Source organism: Euleptes europaea, chromosome 7 (assembly GCF_029931775.1).
Source record: "Euleptes europaea isolate rEulEur1 chromosome 7, rEulEur1.hap1, whole genome shotgun sequence".
Classification (NCBI taxonomy): Eukaryota; Metazoa; Chordata; class Lepidosauria; order Squamata; family Sphaerodactylidae; genus Euleptes; species Euleptes europaea.
The window spans coordinates 16,378,166-16,396,727 of record NC_079318.1 but is presented as its reverse complement, the minus strand read 5'-3'; the positions used below and the strand labels follow the sequence as shown (position 1 = coordinate 16,396,727).

Sequence of the window (18,562 nt, the reverse complement as noted above, 5' to 3'; positions counted from 1 at the left end):
GGGGTGGTGGGGAGAAATGAATGTTCCAACCAGCACAAAGTGGAACCCTCCTGCAATTTCTCTGTGTATGCCAGGGAACTGAAGGAGGGGTGAGTTCATGCAGCTACCACTGCACGCAGATGGGGACTACTGGTCTCTTCCTGTGTGCACTGCAACAGTGAGAAGCAAGGAGAAAGCCTGTTGATGAATTATTTTCCTCTGGAAGGGGTCAGTAGTGACTAAAGACACAGGTTTGTTGCTGTAGTAAACTAATGTTTGTGAACCCTTCATAGTAACAGTAGCAATTTGAATCCTGTTCTGGAGATATGTCCCTCGCTGTGGGAAGAAGAGACTGAGAGTACACCCTGTCGTAGGGATGCAGGCAATAATTTAGACGTAAAGCTCTGAGTTTCATTGTTTTATTTAACAAATACAAACCTTATTACAGAAGTAAGGAAAGATTTCCATTATCTTTCTACACACATAGCTATACCCATCCCTCCTCCTATGCACAAAGCAGCAACTCCCCGCTTTTTGCCTGTTCGCTCCAGTGCATGCACCAGAGTAACAAGGATGCGACACCCAGATGCTCCCAGAGGATGACCAAGAGCAACAGCCCCACCTTCAATGTTAACCTGCCAAAAAAGAAAGAAATGTGCAGACAATTAGAAAAGCAAGAAGTGTGCAGCTTTTTTCGTTACCTTTGCTATTGTGTTATAGCTGCTGAGTATGACAAGTATATAAAGTTTGGCTCATCTTCCTTTCCCATATGGCTTCTCTTAACTCTCCTTAAAGATTTGTCCTGCAGTCCAAGTATTTGACATTTTTACAGAACAGACCTGTTGTAACTCCCCCACCCATCAAGTCACAGCTGACTTACGGTGACCCTGTGGTTTTTAAGGCAGGAGACCGTTCAGAGGTGGTTTGCCACAACTTCAGTATTCCTTGGAGGTCTCCCATCCAAATACTAACCAGGGCCCACCCTGCTTGGCTTCCAAGATCTAATGAGATCAGGCTAGCCTGGGCCATCCAGGTCAGGGCTTATTGTAATAGGGATTTAAAAATATCCAGCCCCGCTTGACCACAGTGCTTGAATACCTAGTAGTTGCTAAAAGGATGCATTAGCTCCTTAATACAGTTGCTGAGCAGTTTTTGCTTCTACCCTTCCTTCTTCTACCCACTTTTCATTTTCAGCCTGAAGTATTTGGGTTAGCAGTTGTCAGGACACTGTTCTTTCTTAGTGAGGTCACTTTATCTCCAGGTCTTTTACTGATATGTACAAGCTTATTTGCACTCCTTCCTGTCTACTGGGCAAACTGCAGAAATATAATCCATTTGATACTGAGTTTTCATTACTGTGCTGACATACCTTTTCGGGGTTCAGTTTTAGCTCTCTTGTTATTGCTACACCTAGTGAAGCAAAGGCCTCATTAATTTCAAACAAGTCCACTTGGTCCATTGTCCAACCTGCTTTTTCAACCTAAAGACAAAATAATATTAAAGAGACTCAAACTAGAACTTGAAAGATTACTGGTGCTATTCAAATTATGTGGTAGTGTAGGTTGCTGGTGTATGAATTAACATTAAGATGGTAATACTAAAGACCAAACACAGAATACTAAATTTTATTTGGCCCCAACAAAGATAGAAGAGCCCGTTATGGACTGGGACCATGGCATGGGAGAAGTGTGCATGGCAGAGAAGATGTGTTGTTTAACAGTAGCCTTTCCCCCTTAGGGTGTGTGTTTTAAGTTACAGCTTGGGAAAAGGCACTTCTTCCCCTACCACAGCCTGAAGCACAAACTGCAGGGGCTAATTTTATGAGGTCATAGGGGAAGGAGAATACTCCCATTTACCCAACACAGAGGCCTTTAGTCCAGCTGTTTTCAGGTCCAAGATCACACTGGAAGTTCCAGTCATGGAACTTCAGCATCCCATGTCCCTCGGACTTAAGGTTGCAACTATTCATATAGGAGCCAGTGTCATTGAACTCAGTGGAGTTTACATCTAAGTAAGCATTCACAGGACTGGACTAAAGTTTCCAATGCATATTAAGTGCCATGTATTTATATTTGGTGGAGTAGTCTGCATTCTGACTAAAAGCTTTGAATCAAAACCTTTGAATCTTGCCCTCTGGGCTCTCACTATGGGGCTGAGAGTATTTTCTCACACATTGCTTAAATAGCCTTTGAGCCTCTCATGTAAGCTGTTGTATGTTCATGCCCCAATTAATGCAGACTAGAAAAAGAAGCATTTGTAATGCAAATTAGAGTTCTAGAGTTTAGGTTTTCTGTTTGTGCTGATGGAAGCAAAAGCCAGCCTTTCAAAGCTTTTCTCCTGTACTGATTAACATGTTCTAGGTATGTAAACAGCAATGAGTAGTATCTTAGTTCCTACTAGTCAAGACTTTAGTGCACTACAGGACCAGCAGTATTTTGTAGAATAAGCAGACATGAAAGGTGCTTGATTTCCACTGTTCCTAGAATTTTTATTAGTTCAGTTTTTATTTGTATTAATATACCACTACCCACTTCCCTGCTGATTTCATTCTAGATCAGCAGAGTCCAGCTGCGGCTCATCTATAGCTGCGGAATGTGCCCACAAGTAAACATGAATGGGTTTAAATAAGCCCCACACTTTCCAGGTTCGTTAATAAAACCGACACACTTGACCCTCTTCATTTTCTTTCACAAACGAAGAATTGGAAGCAACTACTATCCATATTTCAGGAATATCCAGTCAAACCGGGTGATGATTAGGCATCAAGTTCCATTAGCAAAGAGAATTTTGGCATGCAGCAAAGAGTAGCTTGGCATGCCGAAGGTCCCAGGTTCAATCCCCAGCTTCTCCAATTAAAGCAACTGGTCAATGAGGTGATGTGAAAGACCTCTGTCTGAGACCCTGGAGAGCCGCTGCTGGTCTGAGTGGACAATACTGACTTTGATGGACCAAGGATCTGATTCAGTATAAGGCAGCTTCATGTGTACATACTGCCTATCTTTAATACCAGTTTTGTTTTCAAGGTTAACTAGTTACTCTAAAAAGATAAACACCCTGTTCAAGCTATGTTACTTACAGCTTTCTTTATGGCTGGGACAGGTCCCATCCCCATTACAGAAGGGTCTACACCAGCTTGGGCCCAAGACACAATCTGTGCCAAAGGCGTAAGATCTCGTCTACGTGCTTCAGTTTTTTTCATTAGAATTACAGCTGCAGCACCATCATTAATACCTGAAGACAGAGAAATAACTTTTCTTAACAAAAAAAACATGGTGGAAAACAGTTGGTAGACATATTGGGTTGGATCCCATGGAACATTTCAGCTCGCACAAGAGCTCTTGTGCAAATTCATCTCAAGCAGCCCCGCTGTTAAGTCAACTTGACTGTACCTCATCTAACATTTCCACTTACACAAGAAATAGCACAAAAGGCACTTTGTTAAGTAAAGCTTCTGCTATTTACATGATGGGGTCCAATCCATTACACTATAAATAAAATCTATCCTTTTCCTTCTGCCATGCTCGCTTTGTCAGGAGGTGATCCTGAAAAAGGATGTTTCAGAGAAAGTTCTGTGAGAAATGTAGACTTTGAGCAGGGATTTGCAGAGGAAATGGGGAGATACAAAGTTGTCATAACTCTGATCGTTGCTAATTTATCCTCCTTCATTTCTTAATCTAGCTCTTTACCTTCACCTTTCTCTTGTCTGTTACATAAAAATAAAGTCCAGGCTGAAAATATTTCTGAAACCAAATGTATCAAGGAAGTCTCCTTACAAATCCCATTCATTTCATTGGGATCTGAACAGCAGAAGTGGCAGGTGCGCTTACACTTCAAGGATTGGTGCTAAATGTTTGAGTAGCAAAACTAACAGCACATGTAGTTCACTAACAATAAAACATAAACTGGAGCAACACTGAAATCCTAGCAATGCACTCCTAAACCCATTGACTTTAGTGGTCTTAGAAGGGTATAACTCTGATTAGGATTGCTCTGTAAGAGGTTTTGCAAAAGGTGACTATAAAATTGACCTGTGGTTTTGGACAAGTCCTGGGATCAGGAGATCTGTAGTGTCTATCAGACACATAGATTTCAAAAAAGCCATGAAACACAAGATATGATGGATTGGATCCAAAAAACTATACTCAAAATAGCCACTAGTACCATCCTGCAAATTCTTGTGCAAGAGCTTGCACAACAGTAGATTCTATAGTTGTACCTGTTTCCTCTTGTGCAAGCAGAATCTGGATTTAGTTTCACATTTCTGGTGCAACACTCTAGCACCAAGTGTAAAACAGCCCTTGAGGTAGAGATGCCTTCTACACACAGAAGGATGTTTTTGCATCCAACCCAGTAGAGTTCTTTGGATGTGAGGAATACAGGGAATTGGTTATTACCAACATTATCTAATTATTTAAAGGACTTTATCCTACGACTCGTCTAGCGGTCTGTGTACAGGTTACTCTGCAAAAATCTCATACTTTCCAATGATCTCTATTTGCCAGGGACAATCCCTACTTTCTGGTCTCAGCCCTTGGTAATTTATTTATTTATTTATTGCTATTAAGTCACAGCTGACTTATGGCGATGCTGTAGTTTTCAAGGCAAGAGACTCTCAGAGGTGGTTTGCCATTGCGTGCCTCTGCATCACACCCATGGTATTCTGTGGAGGTCTCCTATTCAAATACTAGCCAAGGCTGACCCATCTTTGCTTGAGATCTGATGAGATCAGGCTAGCCTGGGACTATCTGGGTCATGGCCCTTGGTAAATACCTGCCCTATTTTAGCTTGTTTGGGATGCCTTATTCAAGTTTTCTAAGTGTGAGCTGCTACTTTTGTTAGTCTTTAGAGTTCAGCTTCCCAGCTCAGAAGTCCAATCTAAATAGTGTGGAGGTATCTTCCAATACACATTCATGTAAAAACGTACATGAACTTTAAGATTCCGCATAATATAAACTGAATAATTTTGCTCAGTTTGGATACTTCACCTGTACAATTCTGGTGTGGGGTTTTGTTTTTTTGGTTGGGGATGTAAAGAGTTTGGAAAAGGCTGAGATACTTGGAAGAAATCAGTATGTAGAGGAATAGGACACTGGGGATAACAATAGGAAACGTTGGGGGGGGGTGAGTAGTTGTCATGGGCAAACCCATCATGCCTCACTTAAGCCTGAAGTTTTAGGAGGGATAAAACAGCCTTAGGTTGCATTCAGATGTCACAATTCACTGTAGTTAAGGAAAAATAGACACACATCCAGAGTGCCAGTGTGGTATAGTTGTTAAGAATGCCAGACAAGAATCTGGAGGAAGAAGAAGACGACCACAAGCTGGTATTTATATGCCGACTTTCTCTACCACTTAAGGATTAGACTTTTTGCAACTTTGCTGGTTATGTACCGAATAAAGACTTGAACTGAACTACCACTTAAGGAAGACTCAAACTGGCTTACAATCACCTTCCCTTCCCCACTGTCATGGGCCCTGCCTTCGGAGCTGAGGACCTGGAGGACTCTGAAGCTGAAGTGGAGGAACAGGTTGCCTCTGGGCCTTCAGTACCTCCATTGCAGTCAGTAGTACAGGAGCCTGAAACAACTCAGCAGGAACCACAGCTAGGCAGAGAGATGGAACAAAGGTAGACAGAAGCTACTCGTCCCCCAACTCCTGCAGTGGAAGCTGAGAATGGCAGCCCTCCAAGCTCACCTGAACCTGATAGGCATATCAGGACTCGCCAGCGTATAATTTTGCAGGGTAGGCGAAGGAGTGCTCGCCTGGAAAGCCTAAGCAGACAGAGAACTGGTGCTGAGTCGTTGCAGGATGAAGCCTAGCTTGGAAGTGCACTGACTGATAAAGGCAGTGCAGGCACGCTTTCACTTTGCGGAAGCAACCGTGCAATTTCCCTGCCTTCTTGCTACTGCTATGATTGATCTTTCCGGCCGTTGACTCCTGCCTGTTTTGACGACGCCTCTGAATACTGACCTTGGGAGATAGCAGAATCTTTGTTGCCTGCTCCGAAAGGGGCTAGATACCCCCCCGCACGTCTGAGGACTGCGGGCACCCCCCAGCCCTTGACCTACGCTGGCACACCCACAATAGATACCCTGTGAGGGAGGGAGGGCTGAGTGAGTGTGACAAGGCCAAGGTCACCCAGCTGGCTTCATGTGTAGGAATGGGGAAACAAACCCTGTTCACCAGATTAGCGTCCCTTGGTCATGTGGAGGAATGGGGAATCAAACCAGGTTCTCCAGATCAGAGTCCATCACTCCAAACCACCGCTCTTAACCACTACACCCTGCTGCCCCAGGTTCAGACCCCCACTCTGCTATAGCAGCCCAATGGGTGACCTTAGGCTAGGCACTCTCTGCCTCACCTACCTCACAGAGTTGTGGTGGTGGGGAGAACAATGCTGTAAGCTGCTTTGGGTCCTCAATGGTGAAAAAAACAGTATAACTATATACAGGTTGAGTATTCCTTATCCGAAATGCTTGGGAGCAAAAGCGTTCCGTATTACGGATCTTTCCATATTTTGGAATATTTGCATATACATAATGAGATATCTTGGGGTTGGGGCCCAAATCTAAATGTGAAATTCTTTAATGTTTTATATACACATTATACACATAGACTGAAGGTAATTTTATACGTTTAAAATAATTTTGTGCATGTGGAGCACCGTGGAGAACCTGCCGTTGGCACGACCGGTCTGCACCCGATCCATTTTATTACCCTTTGTGCGTGCTCAAAAAGTTTTGGATTTTGGAGTATTTTGGATATCGCGTTTCTGGGTAAGGGATACTACATCTGTATATATAAATAACACCATGATTCTTGGCATGAGAAAAGTGGGAGAGAAGAAGCAAGGCCCCTATGAAAGTTCATGCACATTTTCCCACGGTTGCATGTGAAACCTGAATGCAGCCATTATGATTGCAAAATATTTTCATGAGGTAGAGAAACACACACCTGCTTTCTCTTTGAATTTTCAGAACACAAACTCATAACATTTCAAAACAGGCCTCCAGGGCTCCATATTTCATATACCATTCACATTTCCCATTTTTCCTGTCTGAAGCCAAACAAAATATAAACTCTCTTGACACTAATGCTTTCGTGCACCCTTTTTTCACAACTGTCCACAAACAAACCTGAAGCATTTCCTGCGGTCACAGTTCCTGTTCCGTCGGTCACAAAGTGTGGCTTTAGTTTTGCCATCGCTTCCAAGTTACTACCATGGCGGGGGTACTCATCTGCCTTCACTTCAATAGGACCTACAAGGCAAAGTAGCAAGTAAAACTGCAGGAGTCACTACATTTAAATAAAGAACAAAAACACTATCTATATAAGAGGGTTTTTTTTTTAAAAAAAAGTCAAATAATGCTTTTTTGTTAGTAAAGAATGATGAAGTTTTTCACAACACACTGCTCAATAATTATCCCCCTTCAAAAGAAATATAGATACAATTGCTTTAAAAGGCAGAATCCTTGCACAAAGGCAATTGCTTTTAAGGCAATGTTTAGCTACTAAACTAAAACCCATTGGATACGCTCCAAGTGTGGATTTTTGGATGCCTGGTGAGATTTTTGTGAACAAGACCTAACCCTCCTTTCTGTCCTAACCTGTTCACTGGCAAGGATAGGCTTCTATACCAGCTCTATTTACTGATGTTCTCTATCTTTTTTCCTGAAGCTTCTTCCTCCGTCCCAGAACATACAGGGTTTTTTAGGAGGAGCTGAAGTAGTACAGCCAGGGTGACACAAGAGATACAGTCCTGGAATTGGACAGAAGTAACCTGAGTTTCAATCCCTGCAAAGCTTAATTTTTAAACTTTCTCTCCCAGTTCAAGAAAAAATCCTCTCCCTACCATTCTTTGAAATGCAGCTAGCCATAATATAACCAAGATGGATAAGATTAAAAACTCCCCTGCCCCCATGAAGGTCCCACCTGTAAGGATTTCCTTATTTATTTTAATGGAATATTTACAAAAGCAAAACCACTTCTCCACTGATGTAAGAACATAAGAAGAGCCCTGCTGGATCAGACCAGTGGTCAATCTAACCCAGCATCCTGTCTCACGCAGCAGCCAAATAGTTCCTCTGGAAGTCCAACAACACAGCACAGAGGCCTTCCCCTGATGTTTCCTCCTGGTACTGGTATTCAGAGGTTTACTGTCTTTGATTGTGGCAGTTCCCTTTAGTCACCATTTCTAGTAGTCACTGACAGACCTGTCTTCCATGAATCTGTCTAATCCCCTTTTAAAATTGTCTATGCCAGCTGCCATCACAACATCGTCTGGCAGTGAATTCCACATTTTAATAATCTGCTGTGTAAAGAAGTATGGATTGAGTATCCCGTATCTGAAATACTTGGGACCAGAAGTGTTTTGGATTTCTGATTTTTTGGGAATTTTGCATATACATAATGAGATATCTCGGGGAAGGGACCCAAGCCTAAAACCGAAATTCATTTGTTTTATGGTGGCGCGACTGCCCTTTGTGCCTGCATGGGGGAATTTGGGGTTTGCAGAAAAGATATGTTGCAGCTGAAAGGGGCTAGGAGGGTCTTTTATCTTGGAGATGCTGAATAATCTGTCTACTGTGCACCTGTGTTTTGACTACGTCCCTTCACACAAGGTCAGGTGTGGAATTTTCCACTTATGGTGTCATGTTGGCACTCAAAAAGTTTCAGATTTTGGAGCATTTCAGATTTCGGATTAGGGATGCTCAACCTGTATTTCCTTTTGTCTGATCTGAGTTTTATTTTCAATCTCTTTCCTAATAATTTGCAGCATGCCGGGGCGACACTTTCACGGAGCTATCTACGATGACCCCAAGGTCTCTTTCCTTTTGAGTCTCACCAGGTTATATAGTTAAAGTTGGATTTTTTTTTAATTCCAGTGTGCATTACCTTATACTGCTAACCTACAAAAAGCTCATATAAGGACTCTGTGTGTCCATAAGAGCATGCTAAGGGGATATGATAACCATCTTCAAGTACTTGAAGGGCTGTCATATAGAGGAGGGTGCCAAGTTGTTTTCAGTTGCCCCAGAGGGTCCGACCAGAACCAACGGGTTGAAATTAAACCAAAATAGTTTCCGTCTAGACATTAGGAAGAATTTTCTAACAGTTAGAGAGGTTCCTCAGTGGAAAAGGCTTCCTTGGGAGGTGGTGAGCTCTCCTTCCCTGGAGGTTTTTAAGAGGAGGTTAGATGGCCAACTATCAGCAATGCTGATTCTGTGACCTTAGGCAAATGATGAGAGGGAGAGCATCTTGGCCATCTTCTGGTCACTGGGGGTGTGGGGGGGAGGTAGTTGTGAGTTTCCTGCATTGTGCAGGGGGTTAAACTAGATGACCCTGGTGGTCCCTTCCAACTCTATGATTCTATTCTATGATCCATAACCAATACTAACGCTTAACAAGTTGGTCATCACTGAGCTGCAGAAAAATAAATGATGGGTCTGTGGCTCAAAAATGTTTAGATAAAAAGAACGGGGAAGAATGTTGTGAACATAAGAAAGACCATGCTGGATCAGACCAAAGTCCATCACGTTCAGCAGTCTGTTCACACAGTAGCCAACCAGGTGCCTCTCGGAAGCCCACAAACAAGATGACTGCAGCAACATTATCTTGCCGGAGATCCGCAGCACCTAGTATAATAGGCATGCTCCTCTGATACTGGAGAGAATAGGTATGCATCATGACTAGTATCCATTTTGACTAGTAGCCATGGATAGACCTCTCCTCCACGAACATGTCAATTTCCCTCTTAAAGCCTTCCAAGTTGGCAGCCATCACCACATCCTGGGGCAGAGAGTTCCATAATTTAACTATGCTTCAGAAGGATTCATGGGTTTATTTCTTGAAGTGGTGTTCTAGCACAGTTAGTTGAACCCAAATTTATCATGTCCCATTGCAGAATGGGAAAATGAAGTATAAGAGAGCACACACACACCTTTCCTGGAAGGAACAAAAACAGGGACAATCTCTTTCTCAAAATAGCCACCCTTCTGGGCATTCTCAGCCTTGTTCTGGGAGTTTACAGCAAGCTGGTCTTGCTCCTCTCGACTGACTTTCCATTGCTTGGCCACATTTTCAGCTGAAACAGAAAATAAAGGAAACTCTCAAATATATATGCTTATCAGGGTTTGGTTAGGATTATGATACCTGCAAAATAGGCATTAAATGCATTAAAATCTCAGTAAAGGATTACAGGGCTGTATTTCTAATATTTAGTGATTACTCCCTCTGATTTTTGTTGCTTACATGTATGTTTAAAGTCACAGATAAGTAAAAATAAATGTACTTCTCTTAAGACAGTTGCACACAAATATATGTAATACTTTTTCCACCAGCCTATTTTTCTGGGTCAACCCATGCCATTTTGAAGACTCCTGCGGCTTACCAGTTATACCCATGTGGTAGTGGTAAAAGGCATCTGTCAAACCATCTAGGATAATACTGTCCTGCAAAGAGACCTCTCCCATCTTCACACCACTGCGCATATGAACGATGTGGGGCGCCTGAAAACGAAGAATTTGGACACATTTAGAAATCTAAAATGAAAAGGTTTGAAACTGGGTGAGAATAAAACCACTCCTGCCCAGCCCTTCATCACTACATGAATCTTCTGTTCATCAGGTTTACAAGAAAGAAACACTGGTATAAAGGAGAATCATCTACTCCCGAATGTGAACTAGTTCTAGGCTAATTTCATAGAATTGGAAGGGACCACCAGGGTCATCTAGTCCAACCCCCTGCACAGTGCAGGAAATTCACAATTACCTCCCACCCCCACACACCCCCAGTGCCCCCTACTTCATGCCCAGAAGATGGCCAAGATGTTTAAACAGGACAAAAACAATGGTTTTAACAAGCAGAGAGGGGTCTAATATTTTAAACTAAGGCTGGAAATAGACAGCAGTGTCCCCCCCAAGAGCTGAGAGTGGTCTCACCTTGCTCATGCTCTCCATGCCTCCAGCCACCACGATACTGGACTCTCCTGTCATAATGGATTGAGCTCCCAGGCAGACGGCTTTTAGGCCTGAACCACATATCATTTGGCAGCTCCAAGCTGGTACCTCATATGGTATCCCCGCACCAACACTGGCCTGTCGAGCAGGATTTTGACCAGCACCTGCAGAGAAATACTGAACTCAAAATATGCAGAGGCTAAATTGCTATCTGGGGTTTCCCCCCCACAAACTGAGATAAAGGCACTGTTTGAGTGCAACACAATCAACTATCCAGTTTTGCTTTTAAGTTAATAACCAGTTCTTGCTTTGAGAACCAAACACCACTTTGTAAAGTTGATGCTTATTATGTTCCTTAACTCTGCACTTCTACAGCTTCATGTTTGGGTTGCTTAAATTATCTTTTGTGTCTTGGGTTGAACCTGCTTTGCCTTTGGAATAATTATACCTTTCCTGAACTGGCATATTTTCACTATCACCTCATCTGTGAATAACTTTTGAATTACATTTAATTAATGAGATAATGGGCATCCTTAATGAGTCAAAGCAAAAAGTTAGATTGCTTTATGACCATTCCTTCCCCCAGTAATTACATATCACCCATGGTTAGAGCACAGGTATATTCTTTCCCAGGATATTTTATAGTCAGTTAAATGAAAAGCCTTTGTTCAAATTTAGTCTGGAGGAAGCTTACGTTACAGCCTTACACTTGATCATCTCAGTACTCCTCAAAGCAGGTAAACTTCTGTTGAAGGCTGCCAAATGATGGAGGTGGATCATTTGGGTGGGACAATGTTGTAGGAATGAGGGGATAGGCTGCACAAGCAAAGATGCATGGGCAAAGAGTTAGGTTTGTGGGCAAAGGATGCAAGATGAGAGGAGAACGCTTCTGCTCTGTTGCAACAGAACTAAGAAGTGGACAAAAAGCTTAGAGGTGGGTAATTTAGATTTAGAAATGTCAGGATAAGAATGTCACTTCTGACAATGCAATTATATTTAAGGGATGGGGTTCCCCCCTCTCCTCAAAAAATACCATCATGAGTTGACGGCATTTCAATTGACACCCCCATCTAAAAGTTACTTGAATAGGTAATTTTCAGTGACACACCTTGGGTATGAAATTCTCACCCTATAATTAAATTTGATAAAGTAAAATATAGGTCTTCTAGCATATTCTCACAAAGCCTTTTCCCTCAGAAAATGTAACCTCATAAATTAATCAAATTTATAAGTAGGGTTGACTGCTAGCAGGCTGTCACCTTGCATTCCTCGATGAAACAGAAGGCAAGACAATTGTTACGTCTTTCTCCTGGTCCTATCATCTGCCTCTTTCCCATCTGTTGTACCACACCTGAAATCCTATTTCTTACAGAAGAACGTGGATGACAGGACTATAGCAAAAACAGGCACGAGAAACCAGAGTTGCTTCATCTGCTGCTGTGTTAAAGATGTTAAAAAGTTTACAGTTCAAGTTACTAGCTTGTGGTACACAATTTTTTTAGATGGGATAAGAGAAGATTGAACTGTACAATGACAGAATTTCAACAGCTGTGATTCATGACATAAATGCATCTTCTGTCAATTTATTACAAATATTTCTAGAGAATAGGTTATGAAGAAGGTCCAGAATAAAACCTGGGATTAGATTTAAAGATATACCTGCTGCCAAGACGTGTCCAAATATAACTTCAGATACTTCTTCAGGCTTGATGTTTGCCCTCTTCAAGGTTTCCTTCACAGCTACGGAACCGAGCTCATGGGCATGCAAGGTAGACAATGTACTGTTGAAGGATCCTAAATAAAATATTTCAAATCAAAGACAGGCTATGCCCATTTGACTATTTTCCCAAGAAGCATTCTAAGAAAGTGCTCACTAGGCCTTGAAATACATGCATAAGGGGGGGACGGGGACATTGCATAACTGGAACTGTACACATTAACTAAAATTATGTGCCCCAGTAAATCTTTGGGTAGCCATAATATCATTTACAATATGTTTACTTAGAAATATGTTCCTTTAATTTCAGCAACGTTTACTCTCAAGTAAAGGGCATAAGACTGAAGCTTGAAATACCATATTTAAAACCAAATGAGATGTCTAGTTAATTTGTTAATATTAGATTATTTAGTAAAGGTATCTAAAAGTGACTATTTCACCCATTGTCAATTCTCACCCAGTGTTCAAGTTTCACTGTGTAGACAATCAAAACGCATTGAGGCCTCAGTTCTGATATTAATGTGCTGTTTTGGCTGCAGCAGACCAACACAGCTACCACTTCTGGAACTACCCCATCTATTTAAATAATTTTAGCAATACATATAAAAAAATGCCCTTCTGGATCAGACCAGTGGTCCATGTAGTCCAGCACCCTGATTCACACAGGAGGCCAACAAGTGCTGTGTTAAGTGCTGTCAAGTCACTTCCAATTTATGATGACCCTATAAATTAATTACCTTCAAAACACCCTATTAACAGCCTTGCTCAGGTCTCGCAAACTGAGGGCTTCCTTGACTGAGTCAATCCATCTCTTGTTGGGTCTTCCTCTTTTCTTGCTGCCTTCAACTTTTCCTAGCATGATTGTCTTTTCCAGTGACTCGTCTTCCCATATACAGGGCACAGAGCCATAGAAATCAGTTCCCAGTCAGTGTTAAATCCAAGGGAAAGGTCTGCTTACACGTCAGCGTACTTTGGAATGACGTGGATACAAATTCAAGTGAATGAGCCAAGTCCGTCAACAGCAGCAAAATTGAAAAAAAATAATGTGGCACCTTAAAAATGCATCATAGCCAGGGCCGGCGCCAGTCATTTTTGCGCCCTAGGCAAGGCTAACTACTTGTGGCCCCCCCCCCACCATTGTTAACCAATTTTCAAAAACAGATGTCTTGTAGAAATAGAAAAGCACAAAACTTTTTATAAGACATTATAATTATGTTCCATATGGCCCTGTTGTGGTACTTATCTTAAAATAAAAAATATATATAAATTGCCAGTTGCATTTTTTCCCAAGAAACTAATTGGGTTAAAACTGTGCTGCTTAGTAGAGATGGCAAAACTTACGGCGTTGATAAATCAAAAGGATGACAATGCATTTGCAAAAGAATGGGAGGCATGGACTAATTATTGCAGAAATGAACTGAAATGCGATATTAAGAAATACATTTTGATCTAATTCAGTGTGGATATATTAGACATGGCTGTTTTGGTTACAAGTGAATTAGACAAATAATACAAAGAGAGAAACAATGTTAAGTAAAGGGTTAGAGGAGGGGAGAGGGGAAGTTAATGAATTATACTTTTTGATACGTGAACTGGAATGTATAATGATTTGGAAAAAATAAAAATAAATTATTAAAAAAAAAACTGTGCTGCTCAGGCCAGTTCTGTGCCCCTCTGAGGTCTGCGCCCGAGGCGACCACCTAGTTCGCCTAATGGTAGCACCGGCCCCGATTGTAGCCCAGTTGTTGTGGGCTTCCTAGAAACGCTTTACAGGAAGGGACATGATACAGGTGAAGAGCTGCTGGCAATTCAGGTCTGAATCTTTCTTTATAAAAGGTCGCCGCCTCCTGGTTTAGGTAATGTGTGGTGTGTTAAGTTTAAGGGACTTTAAGTTTCTTTAAGTTAGGTTTCTTTACAGAAAGGGACATGATACAGGTGAAGAGCTGCTGGCAATTCAGGTCTGAATCTTTCTTTATAAAAGGTCGCCGCCTCCTGGTTTAGGTAATGTGTGGTGTGTTAAGTTTAAGGGACTTTAAGTTTCTTTAAGTTAGGTTTCTTTACAGAAAGGGACATGATACAGGTGAAGAGCTGCTGGCAATTCAGGTCTGAATCTTTCTTTATAAAAGGTCGCCGCCTCCTGGTTTAGGTAATGTGTGGTGTGTTAAGTTTAAGGGACTTTAAGTTTCTTTAAGTTAGGTTTCTTTACAGAAAGGGACATGATACAGGTGAAGAGCTGCTGGCAATTCAGGTCTGAATCTTTCTTTATAAAAGGTCGCCGCCTCCTGGTTTAGGTAATGTGTGGTGTGTTAAGTTTAAGGGACTTTAAGTTTCTTTAAGTTAGGTTTCTTTACAGAAAGGGACATGATACAGGTGAAGAGCTGCTGGCAATTCAGGTCTGAATCTTTCTTTATAAAAGGTCGCCGCCTCCTGGTTTAGGTAATGTGTGGTGTGTTAAGTTTAAGGGACTTTAAGTTTCTTTAAGTTAGGTTTCTTTACAGAAAGGGACATGATACAGGTGAAGAGCTGCTGGCAATTCAGGTCTGAATCTTTCTTTATAAAAGGTCGCCGCCTCCTGGTTTAGGTAATGTGTGGTGTGTTAAGTTTAAGGGACTTTAAGTTTCTTTTAAGTTAAGTTTCTTTACAGAAAGGGACATGATACAGGTAAAGAGCTGCTGGCAATTCAGGTCTGAATCTTTCTTTATAAAAGGTCGCAGCCTCCTGGTTTAGGTAATGTGTGGTGTGTTAAGTTTAAGGGACTTTAAGTTTCTTTAAGTTAAGTTTCTTTACAGAAAGGGACATGATACAGGTGAAGAGCTGCTGGCAGTTCAGGTCTGAATCTTTCTTTATAAAAGGTCGCCGCCTCCTGGTTTAGGTAATGTGTGGTGTGTTAAGTTTAAGGGACTTTAAGTTTCTTTAAGTTAAGTTTCTTTAAGAAAGGGACATGATACAGGTGAAGAGCTGCTGGCAATTCAGGTCTGAATCTTTTTTTCTTCCTGGTTTAGGTAATGTGTGGTGTGTTAAGTGCCCTCCAGTCGCTTCCGACTCATGGCGACCCTATGAATGAATGAATGAAAGTCCTCCAATAGGTAATAGTCAGTGACAAATGACAAGATCCCTATCCCTGGCTCTACAGTACCAATGGGAAAGCAGCAGGTGAAGAGGACTCCCATGGTTCTACTCGCGCTGGGCCAATCGGAGCAAAGATGGCTCGTCCGCAGCGCCCACTGACCAATCCCGGCGCCGCTCCACCCAGTGGCTCTACAGTCACGGCCCAATCACTGCGGGCACAGCACAGGCGAGGGAGGAGCCTCTGATGGTGACATTGATCATATGGGGGGGGGAGAGAAGAGAACAAACAGCGCAGTTCTTGGCACCGGGGTGATTACTTCACTCTGGAACAATCTCACTGAAATCAATGGGATTGTTCTTGAGTAAGGCCCTTCAAGGCTGCAGCAAGCGTGAGCTCTCTGAAAGCAAATGAATGACTTAGGTCTTTGGGGTCTTAGGCAACTGCCTTTGTAAAGCTTCCAGACTTTATGGATAAAAAAGAGATTATTTCCATTTCCATTTATTTACTAGCTCCTTTGACCAAAGGTCTTGAGCTTAACCATAACAATAATACATAATACAGAAAAAGAGATTATTTGGTAACATGCATGTGTGTGTGTGTGGGTTAAGTGCCGTCAAGTCGCTTCCGACTCGTGGCGACCCTATGAATGAAAGTCCTCCAAAATGTCCTGTCTTTGACAGCCTTGCTCAGATCTTGCAAATTGAAGGCTGTGGCTTCCTTTATTGAGTCCGTCCAACTCTTGTTGGGTCTTCCTCTTTTCCTGCTGCCCTCCACTTTTCCTAGCCTGACTGTCTTTTCCAGTGACTCTTGTCGTCTCATGACGTGACCAAAATACGACAGCCTCAGTTTAGTCATTTTAGCTTCTAGGGTCAGTTCAGGCTTGATTTGATCTCGAACCCACTGATTTGTTTTTTTGGGGGGCAGTCCATTACTGAGCTCGTACATAAGAAAAGCCCTGCTGGATCAGGCCCATCAAGTCCAGCAGTCTGTTCACACAGGGGCCAACCAGGTGCCTCTAGGAAGCCCCCATACAAGGCGACTGCAGCAGCCTCCTGCCTGTGTTCCATGGAACCTAATATATTCAGCGTGCTCCTCTGATCCTGGAGGGAATGGGTGTGCATCGTGACTAGTATCTATTTTTGACTAGGAGCCATGAATCGCCCTCTCCTCCATGAACATGTCCACCCCGCTCTCAAAGCCTTCCAAGCTGGCAGCCATCCCCACATCCTGGGGCAGGGAGTTCCGCCGTTTAACGATGCGTTCAACTCCACCCTGCCCTCTTCTTTCAGCCACGATCAGAACAAGCCTTAACAGACCTCCGGGGTTACTGGGTTGTATATGGAGGGGGAGACAGGAGAAAGGGAAGCACGTGTGTCCCCCCCCCCGCCCCGCCGCCCCCCGGGGAAATCAGGCCCTTGAATTAATGAATGAATGGATGAATGAATGGACGGCACCGTTGAGCATGGCAATGCAATCCTAATCCCCGCCCAGATCGCCCGCTCTCCCCACTCACCAACCGGGGTCCTTGCAGCAGAAACGAGCACCACCGCTTCCCCGTCGCTGCTCATGACGCCGCCGAGCGTTGCTCCCACTCCTGCTGCGACCACTAGGCGATCCTGCCTCTCCGGGTCTCAGAGAGCCGCCGCGCGAGTCTTCCACGAGTCTTCCGCCCAGGGCCGGGCGCTCGCGCTCTCATTGGCTGCCCCGGGACGACGCCCTCCCGCCCTGGCGCCTTCGTCACTGCGGCCTCGGCCGAGGGGAGGGGGGGAGTCTCCAGTCACGTGACGGGCGAGAGCGTGGGCGGGGTTTGTTGGCGCTTCTCGGAAAAGGTATAGGTTGAACTGGAGAGTTTGAGCTCCGGCGTTGGACGGCGGGGGGTCCCGCACTAGGTATTCCCAGCAATGTATTCAGAGTTTGAAAACGTTACAAAAAATACTGTTCGCACTTTCTATGTTTTCCCAGTGATGTATCATGAGTTTGAAAAGTTATAAAAAATACTGTTCGCACTTTCTATGTATTCCCACCGATGTATTAAGAGTTTGAAAACGTTACAGAAAATACTGTTCGCACTTTCTGTGTATTCCCACCGATGCATTAAGAGTTTGAAAACGTTACAAAAAATACTGTTCGCACTTTCTATGTATCCCCACCCATGTATTAAGAGTTTGAAAACATTACAAAAAATACTGTTCGCACTTTCTGTGTATTCCCAGAGATGTATTAAGAGTTTGAAAACGTTGCAAAAAAATACTGTTCGCACTTTCTGTGTATTCCCAGCGATGTATTAAGAGTTTGAAAACGTTGCAAAAAAATACTGTTCGCACTTTCTATGTTTTCCCAGTGATGTATCATGAGTTTGAAAAGTTATAAAAAATACTGTTCGCACTTTCTATGTATTCCCACCGATGTATTAAGAGTTTGAAAACGTTACAGAAAATACTGTTCGCACTTTCTGTGTATTCCCACCGATGCATTAAGAGTTTGAAAACGTTACAAAAAATACTGTTCGCACTTTCTATGTATCCCCACCCATGTATTAAGAGTTTGAAAACATTACAAAAAATACTGTTCGCACTTTCTGTGTATTCCCAGAGATGTATTAAGAGTTTGAAAACGTTGCAAAAAAATACTGTTCGCACTTTCTGTGTATTCCCAGCGATGTATTAAGAGTTTGAAAACGTTGCAAAAAAATACTGTTCGCACTTTCTATGTTTTCCCAGTGATGTATCATGAGTTTGAAAAGTTATAAAAAATACTGTTCGCACTTTCTATGTATTCCCACCGATGTATTAAGAGTTTGAAAACGTTACAGAAAATACTGTTCGCACTTTCTGTGTA

At 42.7% G+C, this 18,562-nt stretch overlaps 1 protein-coding gene across 1 annotated transcript; it reads right to left on the bottom strand.

Annotated features, from left to right (window-relative positions):
- Window positions 1–421: 421 nt before the first annotated feature.
- ACAT2 (acetyl-CoA acetyltransferase 2) lies at window positions 422–17,292 on the bottom strand. Its single transcript, XM_056852658.1, has 9 exons — window positions 17,238–17,292; window positions 12,597–12,731; window positions 10,920–11,101; window positions 10,370–10,487; window positions 9,920–10,063; window positions 7,116–7,238; window positions 3,056–3,210; window positions 1,349–1,459; window positions 422–614 (listed from the first exon to the last, which is right to left on the bottom strand). The coding sequence occupies exons 1-9, from the start codon at window positions 17,290–17,292 to the stop codon at window positions 447–449; spliced, it is 1,191 nt and encodes a 396-aa protein (XP_056708636.1). The 3' UTR covers window positions 422–446.
- Window positions 17,293–18,562: the final 1,270 nt, after the last annotated feature.